The sequence below is a fragment of the Triturus cristatus genome, chromosome 6, assembly GCF_964204655.1.
Source record: "Triturus cristatus chromosome 6, aTriCri1.1, whole genome shotgun sequence".
NCBI lineage: Eukaryota > Metazoa > Chordata > Amphibia > Caudata > Salamandridae > Triturus > Triturus cristatus.
The window spans coordinates 1,252,238,160-1,252,250,834 of record NC_140589.1 but is presented as its reverse complement, the minus strand read 5'-3'; the positions used below and the strand labels follow the sequence as shown (position 1 = coordinate 1,252,250,834).

The 12,675-nt window shown below is 48.0% G+C and overlaps 1 protein-coding gene across 2 annotated transcripts in view; it reads right to left on the bottom strand.

Moving 5' to 3' along the window:
* Positions 1-12,675, bottom strand: part of RIOX1 (ribosomal oxygenase 1) — a 216,805-nt gene that overhangs the window by 134,365 nt on the left and 69,765 nt on the right. For both annotated transcript variants that reach the window (XM_085612190.1, XM_085612189.1), the window contains exon 7: positions 12,396-12,503. In XM_085612190.1, coding sequence (XP_085468316.1) covers positions 12,396-12,503 — 108 coding nt within the window. The remainder of the gene's footprint in view (positions 1-12,395; positions 12,504-12,675) is intronic.

Genomic DNA, 12,675 nt, shown 5'->3' with positions numbered 1-12,675 from the left:
CCTCTTGGCTATCGTTAGACCTAGTACCAGGAAGCGTCTAGTAGTTTTACGTTTTGGGATTTTTAGGGATCAGGCCAAGAAGACATATCTGCATCTCTGAGGCTATTGCCCAGCCCGTGATTCTATTCAGTTGTTCTAGAATCTAAACCCAATATCTTTGTATTACTGGGTATGCCAGACCACGTGGATTAAATTGGCGTGTGCATGCTGGCAACAAGGACTTTTGGGGTCACTAGATGGCGTGAAGCCTCTTTGGCGTCAGATAGGTCATATGTACTATATTGTATTTGTTTGAATCTATTACAGATCGAAACTTTGCGGACACTTTCGTGAATCTATCCCCAGTCTCTCATCGATATCATGTGTTCACTGACCTCTTGCCACCTTTCTTCCACTTTCAGGGGCTTGGTCGTTTTATCCTCACTGAGTGCTCTGTATAAGTGAGAAACAAGTTTTCTCCCACCCGCCATAGCAATTATGGTGACCAATGTTTGCGCAGGGTCTGGGGCATCCGGACACATCGGCCAGAGATGGCGGGCTGTAGCTGCCACTTTAGCATACTGGAGGAATTGACCCGGCGCTAATTCAAATGTGGTGACTGCATCTTGGTAAGTAATAAACCTATTCTCTGGGTAGAGGTCAGAAAACATCAAACAGCTCCCTTCTTTCCATTTTTCGACGGACATATCACGTTCTATATGAGCGAACTGTGGAACAATCCAGATGTCTGCCTAAGGTGCATAGGGAACCCTCTTAAGGAGTTGTTTAGTCGTTCTATCCCAGACGGTGCCCATGAGCCCGATTAACGGGGGATATGCCCCCTCTCGCTTTTTGTCGTTCCAGAGGAGCGCCCCCAACTGTTTCCTACTGCAGGAAGGATCAGTATCCAACCATGCTATTGCATGTTGCAATTGGGATGCTAGATAATGTATCTCTAGGTCCGGAATTTCAAGACCCCTTTGCCCCACTGTTGTTTCATCACCTCTAAACGCACCCTGCATCTTTTCCCGTTCCAAAGCAACTGGATGAGAAGCCTATCAAAGTCCCTGAATACCCTATGTGGTTTTTCATAGAAAGAGCCTTGCATAGTGTACACCTAGGTAATATCACCATTTTAATTAAAGCAATTTATCCCATCAGCGATAATTTTGGATTGTTCCAAAACTTTATACTCCCCTGGACGCCTTTTATTATCCTACCCATATTTTGTTCGTGGCCACTCGGATCCCAAGATATCGCACCGAATCCAATTCCCATGGGAGTTCCAGCGATAGGGGCTGAGGGTCTGAGGGTCTATTTCCGCCTTCCCCACCAGGTACAACTGTGATTTTTGTCTATTGATGCGTAAACCAGAAACCTCCTCAAACCGCCCCAATACCCGGAGCAGCAGTGAAACCGATAGGGACAGATGTTGCAAATAAACCAAGGCATCATCCACATACATCGACACTATGTGTTCCGTTTGGCCTATCCTGATGCCATGGCCCTGCAGCTCCGCCCTGAGGCAGCACACCAGTGGCTCCATCGCGAGAGCAAAAAGCAAAGGGGACAGCTGACAACCCTGTCTTGTGCCTCTGTGGAGTGAGAACGCCTCCGATACAAACCGTCTTGTCCGAACCCTCACCATGGGCTTCGTATATAGTAGCTTAACCCGGGCTACAAACAGTTTCCCAAACCCGTTGTTAGGTGGACCTGCCAGAGATACTCACAGCGGACCGAGTCGAACGCTTGTTCGATATCCAAAAGAGCTAATGCGCTCTCGTCTGCTTTATCTCCAAGAGTCTGCATTACATGTGCGAGACGACGTATGTTCCTTAATGTTTTCCTACCAGGTATAAACCCTGACTGATTTCCATGGACTAGCTGGGGAAGATAAGGAAGCAACCTACTTGCCAGCACCTGGCCGATGAGTTGGAGGTCTACATTTAGCACAGAGATGGCTCTATAGGAGCCCGGAAACATTGGGTTCTTCCCTGGTTTCAGAATCATTACTATCAATGCTTCCCGCATTGAACCAGGCAGTTCTCCCAGCTCCTTTGCTTCTTCAACGACTTCCAGTAATCTGAGAGCCATCAGCCCGGCATACTCTTTGTAGAATTCAGCCGCTAGGCCATCCATGCCTCGGGATTTAGCCGTTCTTAAATGGGATATTGCCTCTCTTATTTCCTCTTCCCTAATGGGGCCTCCCAATAATTCCAGCGCCTCCGAGTCCAGGCTGCGGAGGTCTATGCCTGTTAGGTACGCCGGTATGGTGTGAATGCGGAAGGAGTTCTGGGACTCAGTGTATATCTTAGTTAGCAAATGTTTTGTTAATTTGTTGAGTGTAGACCATTTGCTGCAGGTCAGTACTAATTGCAAGGATTGATTGAGGTTGTGTTTCCATAATAATTAGTCGTGCTAGCAAACGGCCAGCCTTCTCGCCTTCCGCATACTATCTACTCCTACTTCTATTTCTGTTGTATTTGTCTAGTGTGTCCCATAGTTCCCCTATCTTTTGTCTTTGTGCTGTCCATTTAGTAGGTCCCTCTTCATCAGTGGGGAGAGCTTGTTACAATACCGCCAACTGTTGTTCGTGGCTTTGTAGATCCTGCTCCAGTACCTTTTTTAATCCGGTTTTAGTGGACATGCATGCCCCCTGTAGGACCACTTTTATGTCATCCCATTCAATGGCTTTAGTACTAGCAGAGTTTCAATTGACTTCGAAATACCCCTGTAGATCCCTGCCGATTATGTCTTTATAGACTGGGTCAGTGAGTGCTTCCGTATTTATTCTCCAAAGCGGGATCTTAGATCTCGGCCTACCCAGGGTGTACAATATAAGTAGAGGGGAATGAACCGATAAATATCGGGCCAGATATTGTGCCTTCTCAATCCTATTCGCTATTCCAAACTGTACAAAAAAATAATCCAGTCTACTATAGGTATTAGTCGCAGGTGTGTGACAGGAATATACTTTTAGGTGGGGATTGCGATGCCGCCATATATCCACTAAGTTATAATTTATTAACATCTGACGCATAGCCTCTCTGGTTTTAGGTTTGGCTTCGGATCTCCGGGGTTTCCTAACCAAGGTGCCGTCTAGGGCACAGTTGTAGTCACCCACTGCTATCAGTTCCACATCTGGCGTAGAACTGACCCTAAAAACGTACCATCATCACTGTTTGGGGCATATATATTTATCAGGCAGACCTTTCGCCCATCTAGTGTCCCCTCCACTATAACATAGCGTCCTGATGGATTGGAGCTAGACTTCTCCGCTCTAAATGGGATACCTGGTGCCACCCACACCAGCGTGCTCCTGGCAAATCCTGAATAGGACGTCGCAAAAAACTGACCCCTCGATATTCGTTGGATATATTTAAGGCAATCCCCCATAAGTGTGTTTCTTGGAAGAATTCTATGTCCACTTTATATAACCTGAGGTGCACAGCCACCCGAATTCTTTTAATCATATTATTTAGTCCCCTAACATTTCATGTTATGAGCTTGTATTCCCAACCATTTTCTGTCATGGTTGCAGAGAGTAATAGTGTGTCACCTCTTCATCTCAATAGGGGAGACCCTGCAATAAGCTCAGAGAAATGTCTCATGTGGGCTGATAAGATTTGCGGGATACCATCTTTGGGGACTTCCGGTTTTAAACTTGTGAACACAACTAAACAAACTCCATCCGGACCCACCAGTATCCTTCTCGTCTCAGGTGTTTTCTGGGACACACGTTCCTGCTCTCCGGTTTTGCAGCGCTAGCTTTTCTGTCTTCCAGTCCACCTCCATTGTTTCCGCCAGCCCCGATTTTGATCTTGCCCGGTGAGGCCTATCGAGTCCATCAAGTCCATGGCCTCTTGTAGCGAAGAGTAAAAAAGTACCCTGCCATCGTGCTGTATGCGGAGCCAGGCCAGAAAAATCAGGCTATATTAGATGTTGTGATCTCTAAGTCGCCGTTTGACCCCCAGGAAATCATTCCGAAGGTCTTGTACCTTCTTTGTATAGTCAGGATAGATCTGAATGTCTCGATCCTCAAATTTGGGAGGGCCATGGGTACGTACATATTGCAGTATGACATCTCTGTCCCTGAAGTTAAATAAACAAGCGATTATAGTTCTAGGTGGTGCTCCCGGTCTCGGAGGGGGTCCCAAGGAACGATGGGCCCTTTCTATAGCAAACAGTTTAGAAAGTCTGATGTTCGTAAGAGCCGACCTGATCCATTGCTTAAGGAACAGATCTGCCGCCAGGCCCTCTGCTTTTTCCAGGAAGCCAAGAAAGCGGAGGTTAATCCTTCTAGACCGTCTCTCTGCGTCTTCGGCTCTCTCTTCCAGGCTGGTAGACTGCTCCTGGAGTGAGGCCACCGCCATGCGCAGTCTCTGGACTTCCTCTCGCATCGTGCCCAGGTCTCCCTCTGTAGTTGTGACTCTGTCCGCTACTTTTCGCAGGTCCAGACGCAAGTGGTTGATGTCCATTGCCATAGTATCCATTTTCGCTTCAAGCGCCACTCAAGAGTCTCTGATGGCGTCTAAGATCTCCACTTTATCTTGCGCCATATTTCTGTGGTGCGACACCTGTCCAGGGTCTCTTAGAACATGGTCGGATGTTGTCGGGCCCGGCACTGTGTATTCTACGATCTTGTTGGCCTGCGCACCCCTTGTCGGTTTATCTTTGCCCATAGTCTGACCATTTCGGGCAGTCTCAGTCACACCCAGTAGTCTTCACTTCTCTGGTCGGGGGGAGGACAGGATCGAGCAGGACCCCTTAGCGTGGGAGCCTCTACTGCTCTGCTCAAATGGATCGTCCTTCCAGGCTCGGTGTCTTCTGCGCGTCAATATCAGCACTTCCAAGCCAGGCGCACCTCCAAGCCCTGCACCGGACGCCTTATTGAGGGGGTATTTCTGTGTGAGGTCCTCTCCTTGTCTTCCAATTCTAAGGGGTGCCGGGGAGGATCTCCCTAGACCCTGGTATGTTGGGGGACCATTGCGTCCTGGAGTTCACCTTCGATTTAAAGGAAGATTCAGACTCCGCCAGGGGGGCCCCCCCTTCATTACCGTTTCCTCCACTCCCTACCAACGTTAGGTATGGGGTATATGCTGCCGCACATGAGAGGAAACCCCGCTTCCAGGTGGCCTGCGCTCTCACTGACCTCTATGTCGGGGCCCTCTCTCCACTCCTCTAGGACGTCTGCTGTTGTGTGCCCAGTATGGTAGCTCTATCTCGGTAGGGGGGCCACCGACATGATGTGTTGGTGTATTATGTCTTACTCGCGACCCAGGATGTGCCATTCTCTGCTTGTTCGAGCTCACTCAGGCTCCGTATTATTCTGTGCAGGGGCCAGGCACCGCTATTTTGGGGTCAGGCAGGCCGCCTCACTAATGTCCACGGCTGGCTGTCCTGTTCCTGTAGTGTTCCGGGGGCCCCCGGTATGGATCCCACCAGTCCGGGCCCAGGATTCTCCACCAGCACTCACTCTGGGTCTCACGACATCACATGTCTCCGGGCCGCAGATGTTCCAGATGGGTTCCGCCGTCAACTCCCCCACGTTGCCACAATGGGGTAGTTACTGCGACAATCTGAGGGGGCTCCACTCGTCACGGGGCCCCCGGTTGCAGTTCCCTCCCCGCTGAAGCTCCTGCAGGCCTGGCATTAACGGAAGCGAGGACCAGGCACTGCCGTTTTGAGGTCAGGCAGGCCACCTCGCTGCAATTCTCATAGTCCATTTTTCTCTTCGCTCCGGTGTCGGCGGCCCCCAACACTCACTCTGCATACTAGGGGGGTATTCCGCCTCCCCCCCCCCCCCCAAGAGCTGTAGTCCAGAATGCCAGGAGTTAGGAGGATATTTTCGTCTGGGGCAGGAGCTCCGGAGAAGCACAAGTAGCAGGCCATGATGGTAAGCCACACCCCTCCCAATGTCCATTGTGGGATGTGTAAACACTCAAGGGCATATGCCGCAGAGAGAGAAGATTTTTGAGGGGTGGTACATAGGGGGAGTGTCACTTGGATGTAGATGTGCCTAGCAAGCAGTGCTTTGCACAAAAGCCTGCCCCTCCAAGGGCCCACCACCACCTGTTACACAGTGAAAAATGTACAGAAGTTAGCATGTTTGAAGGCAGGAAAGGAGGTACCCTTCTAGAGGCCTGAGCAGCAGGAGGCAAGGGACAATGTTGGCAAACTGTCTTAAGGAAAAGCATTATACTGGGATTCAACCCATTTTATTTTGCCTTTGGGTCTTAACTAGTGAAGGCCACATAATACTGCCACATATCCAGACTTTACAATAATCGGACCATGTGCCCCTTCAACCCAATTTTAAGAATCTGGTTCCAGGTATACGAAGCTCTGGTTGCAAAAATCCAATCGCAATGTGCAGCCTAGTTTCCATAAAGCAAAAGAGGCTGCATTTAAAAAGAAAAATCGACTTTAAAAAACAAGCATTTGCAATGCAATAGGTCTCGCATTAGGAAAGTTTGAGCTTTTTGTATTGTAAATTGACAAATTTTTTATTTATGTGTTGGTATTGAAAATATTGAAATTACTAGCTTTCTCATGTACCATGTCAATAGTTTTAACTGTTGCAAATGTGACACCTATAGCATTTGTAATGCAATATGTGTTGTATTTACGTGACTTAGATGTATTGATATTACAAATAACAATGGCTTTTAATTTTTGCAAATAACTTTTAAAGTATTAATTAATGTAAATTATAATGGCAATTGTTTAAACTTTTGTTAATAACTCTGGTGAAGATTAGGTTTAGTGTATTTAATTGCGCCTAAAATCCAAGAACAGAAGTTAAATATTATAATTTTTTTGTGCCATTTGTAATAAAGCCTAAATATTGAGAGAACATATTAGAGTCAGTTGTTGTTGAATGGTTGTACAGATTGATACTGTGGTGGCGGTGAGTGATGTTGTGGGGGTGTTGAGTGATGCTGTGGCGTTAATTGATGCTGTGGTAGCGCATAGTGATGTAGCGGTGCCCCTGAGTGATGCTGTGGTGGTGCTAAGTGATGCTGTGGTGATGCGATAGATAGATAGAGTGCAATAGTCCGATAGATAGATAGATGAGATAGATAGATAAGATAGATAGATAAGTTAGATAGATAGATAGAGAGTGAGGGTGATAGATAAGAGTGTAATTATGTAGAATATAATTATGTGGCACTGAGTGGGTTTGTGTGGAGTGTATGTTGATTTTAGTGGCGTGTAATTATGTGGCATTGAGTGTTATTTTGAGTGTATCTTGCATTGTTTGCATTGTAATTAATTGGCACTGAGTGTTATTTGGAGTGCATGTGGCATTGAGTGTAGTGTAATTATGTGGTGTGTAATTATGTGGCGCTGAGTGGTATTTGAAGTGTCTTTGGCATTGAGCGCTGTGTAATTATGTGGTGTGTAACTATGTGGCACTGATTGGTTTTTCGAGTGTCTGTTGTATGGAGTGCATTGTAGTTATGTGGCATGTAATTATGTGGCTCTGGGTGGCATTCGGAGTGTATGTTGCCTTGCCTTGTATTTCTATGGTTCCTTAAACCCTTAGAGGTTATTCTTTTATTTTAACTAAAAGGATGGTGGTTAAATGGCGTTTACGGCAGGATGGTCGTTAAATGGTCGCTACGGAGAAGCTGTGTGCTGAAAGGCAAAGAGAACACGGGCATGAAAGTGAAAGCAAGGATGAAAATGGAATGAGTGTGGCAGGATGTTAGTTAAATGGTGGTTACGGGGAAGCTGAGTGCTGAAAGGCAAAGAGAACACGGGCCAAAGCTGGAAGAAAACACGAGATGCGAGAGGCATGTGTGTGTGGCAAACACTGGTGGGGCTCAGAGCATTCTGTTGCTGCCTTGATGCCTGTGTGTGTGAGCAGTGGGGCTGTGTGTGTGAAGTGCCTAAAGTTGCAAGAAAACATATGGTTATTTAAATCCTTAGACGCAGAATTAATGGAGCTAATGTTATTGACCTCAGAAGGATGAAAAGGGAATGAGCGCGGCATATGTTAACTTTGTAAGCGCAGAAAGCGTGCAGGGCAAACTTATTATTTTGGTGGTTTGATACTCAGATCTGGGCAAAGCTGCAAGAAAACACAGAGGGGGAGGGCGGGCTGTGTGCTGAAAGGCAAAGAGAACACAGGCATGAAAGTGAAATCGATGGATGGCAATGCGTCCGTGAGACTAGCCCTGTGGTGGGGGAGGGACAGTTGTGAGAGGCGCCATGAGGAAACAATCTCTCGGCATGCTGTGGCGGGGGAGCGCATTGTAGGCGGGGGAGCGGACCCTTTGAAGTATGATGCCGAGGCTGTGGCTACACGTGCACGCGCCAGTGGGCTGAAGCGCTTTCCCAAATGGATTGCATGGCGGCACGATGCACATGATTGTGCGCGTGCTTGCCATGCAATCCACTTTTGGGAGCACTTTGAAATGCCCCTCTTACTAGAGCACGGTTACTCATAGTACGGCCCGCGGGCCGCCAGAGGCCCGGCAAGCCTTCCTTGGCGGCCCGCATAGCTTGCAGACAATATACCTGTGTTCTTTTTTTTTTTTTTAAAGTGTCAGCAAACACCGCCGTTGCAGCAGCCCGGACTCCGAGAGGGGGCCGGGCAATTCCAGCGATAGTAAGAGTGGAGCTGCGGGACGCTAAGAGGTGAAATACAACAAAGGCTTGGTAGCAAGTGAATGGTCTTTTAAAGACCTGTGAAGTACTGGGGGCGGATGTGTGTGTGCTTGGGCTGCCACACATGTGGGGGGCGGGTGGTATATGCCCTGCCAGTAGCAACCTGCCAGGCCAGTGAGTGCAGAGCACTTGCATCACCCTCTCTCTGCCTGCCATTGTGCTCCATGCTTCTGAAAGGTAAGAAAAAAACGTGCATTTGCGTTTCAAATGTCCGATCCTGCAGCAGCACACTTCCAAGGCCCATCCATACATGACAGTAACCCGATTCAAGGCCCCATTCTCTCTTGTTTTAAAAGAATCTCCCACTTTGCTCTTCTGAAATGTTGGCATGTATGGTAATACAGTGATTAATAAATAAGTGCAACAGGAACCACCTGCACCAACAGACTACGCATTTTTCCATGGGTGCCACAGCGCGCCATCCAGTACAGTAATAAAAGGCCTTAATAGAAAGATTAGGCGACAATTTAATTATAAAGGTAGCGAGACAACGTTCCTCCGCGACATCAGTTTCTTCCGCAAGCTATGGATTCCTCATGCTGCGAGTGTCCTGGCCCTATTCCAAGTGTCGTGGCGGTGAGGTGACAGAGGACAGCAGGGTGTGAGAGTGAGGTGACAGAGGGCAGCAGGGAGTGACAGCCGGGTGAGGTGACAGAGGGACGCAGGGAGTGAGAGCCGGGTGAGGTGACGGAGGGACACAGGGAGTGAGAGCCGGGTGAGGTGACGGAGGGCAACAGGGTGTGAGAGCCGGGTGAGGTGACAGAGGGCAGCAGGGTGTGAGAGTGAGGTGACAGAGGGCAGCAGGGAGTGACAGCCGGGTGAGGTGACAGAGGGCAGCAGGTTGTGAGAGTGAGGTGACAGAGGGCAGCAGGGAGTGACAGCCGGGTGAGGTGACAGAGGGCAGCAGGGAGTGAGAGTGAGGTGACAGAGGGCAGCAGGGAGTGAGAGCCGGGTGAGGTGACAGAGGGACGCAGGGAGTGACAGCCGGGTGAGGTGAGGTGACGGAGGGCAGCAGGGTGTGAGAGTGAGTTGACAGAGGGCAGCAGGGAGTGACAGCCGGGTGAGGTGACAGTGGGCAGCAGGGAGTGACAGCCGGGTGAGGGGACAGAGGGTGACAGAGGGCTGTAGGGACTGAGAGACGGGTGAGGTGACAGAGGGGAGTAGGGTGTGAGAGCCGGGTGAGGTGGCAGAGGGCAGCAGGGACTGAGAGCCAGATGAGGGGACAGAGGGCAGTAGGTACTGAGAGACGGGTGAGGTGACAGAGGGCAGCAGGGACTGAGAGTCGGGTGAGGTGACAGAGGGCAGCAGGGAGTGAGAGCCAGGTGAGGTGACAGAGGGCAGCAGGGAGTGAGAGCCGGGTGAGATGTGCATTAAGAGCCTGTGATGTGATGTTTCCCGTCAGCCTGTAGTCAGACGGTTGAGCCAAGGCCAGGGAGCTCAGGCCTGGTCTCCACTTTCGCAGCACATAGCACATATGCTCACCGCCAGGTTGGCGCTATATATAATTGATGCATGCATACCTACACGGACGGTTGACTGGCGCCAAAAGGGGGCTTTGATCCGACAGCTCGGGGGTGAGAGTTAAAATTAAAGCCAGCGACAGATGTGACCCCAGGCCCAGTGGTGGAACACAAACCCCGTGAAGCAGCAAATTCAGAGAGAAAACGAGCTGGCTTTTACATTACACAGGGAGCGGGGGGGCAGTCTCTGGGCTGGTGACGGGGACGTGTAGACAGTACGTGTGCACTGCCCGAGGCACAGAGACAGAGGCAGAGACAGACAGAGACAGATAGAGGCAGAGACAGATAGAGGCAGAGACAGATAGAGGCAGGGACAGATAGAGACAGAGAGGCAGGGACAGATAGAGACAGAGAGGCAGGGACAGATAGAGGCAGAGACAGATAGAGGCAGAGACAGATAGAGGCAGAGACAGATAGAGGCAGAGACAGATAGAGGCAGAGACAGATAGAGGCAGAGACAGATAGAGGCAGAGACAGACACAGAGACAGACAGACACAGACAGACAGACACAGACAGACAGACACAGACAGACAGACACAGAGACAGACAGACACAGAGACAGACAGACACAGAGACAGAGAGACACAGAGAGAGACACAGAGACAGAGAGAGAGACACAGAGACAGAGACAGAGAGAGAGAGAGAGAGATGTGCATGCCGGGACTGGTGGCTCAGTGGACGAAGGCATCCGCTGCAGGGGCCTGTGTTCAAGCTCATGGTCACATATTAGCCCCGCCCCCTCCTCCACTGACCCTGCCCCCACCGGTGCGGCCCTTGGCCACAAACCACACTCTAAATTTGCCCCCCGAGAGAAAGTTTGTGAGTACCCATGTACTAGAGTCTCGCATAGCGATTGCGTAAACGCACTAGCTAGGCGAGACCTAAAAATGTTTGTTTGAGAGTAGGCTGTGGCCCCTGGGACCCACTGCTTAATCCCAAGGAAACATGTTTTTACATTCACAACAGAAAAGGAGACTCATTCACTTTTCGTATGCACTAACACCCAAACTCTGGAGTACAAGTGTCTTTACTGGTCAATAGTACTACTATTCTACCTTGACAAACTGTTGAAAGGTCATTTATCGCTGCAATTATAGGTTCATACTGGATGCAATATAATTAGACATTTGTAATATATAAAACAATAGGAATAATGTTGGTAAGTACTAAAAGCTTAGCTCGTATTACTTCTATACTACTGACAAGCAGACAGACTTGCAGTGCTCCAGACCAATGTTCGTACTGTATGTAGTGAGGTTTATACATCAGTCTGATTATACATTTTAGGCAATAAAGGTGTAGTAAGATTATACATTTTGGGTAATAAAGGTGCAGTCTTCTGCAGCACGCAGCACAGGCTTCAGTTAACTTCAGGAAAACTTATGAAGCCACTGTAACTGGAGGTGCGGTTAATGGCAACCACTGCAACCACTTTACTAGCTGCCTACAATGCTGAACTTCATTTGGCTGAAAATCTCAAAGGATGGATCCAAAAGTAACAGACAGATTTCCATGGCATGGATTCGGAATATATCTACCTGCTCGACTTGGAATATTTGTCCATAGATCCCAAAGTGGTCTCTGGAAGCTAATCAACACTTAAGGATTCCGCCAACTTGGGCACATAAATGGTAGTTGATTGCCATTTTAATTGCCAGATCAGTTATCATTTGTGTTTGGTAAAATCAGGAGTCCCCCAGATCTACAGTTATGGCAGTTAGAAAGAATGTATTTCAAACATATGAATGGAGGAAATAGCTTGGGAAATATTTGGGGATGGTTTGATCTTTGTATACATTCTCATGATCTTTTTTAATTTATAGTTAACTCAGTTGTTTCAATGATTTATCTCCAATCTTGTACAACCTGTATTTCTATGCATCTCAAAAGGCCATAGAATGTATCTTTTTCTGTACTATTTATTCATTGTATTAATTACTATACAGATACCATAAAATGCCTAATAAAAAATGTATAAAAATCTAAAAGTAACAGAGTGGTTTGGGTGTGGTGGAGCATGATGATCCCTCCTAGCATGCATTAATGTGGGCTAAGGTAGATATTGAATCTGTGGCATACAAAGCCCCGTGCTAATTTCACAGGAACAACACTGACTGACAGATACTGGGGGGGGGGGAGGGGGGGGGGAATATATTCCTTTGAAGAGGAAATTAGTAAGATTGTACAATGCTGTCACAAGAACTACTGCTCTTACATACCTTGGCTCATAAACCCGCCAGTGCTTCTTTCCTTCAAGCTGGATCACAAAGGCTTCAATGTCGTCATAATGAGGCGCAAACCCCTGAGTGCCAGCGGGGGTTAAATACCTGTTACATAAAAAAATACAATTTGAAATTGTCACCAGTTTTAACAGAGGCCCTTGCAGAGCAAAGACAAAAAATCTTTTTTTTTTTTTTAAAAAAGCATGCTTTTCTTTCACAAAAACATTTATTAATATGAATGGAATTCTCTCTCCCAAATAGAATCTTTGTTTTTATT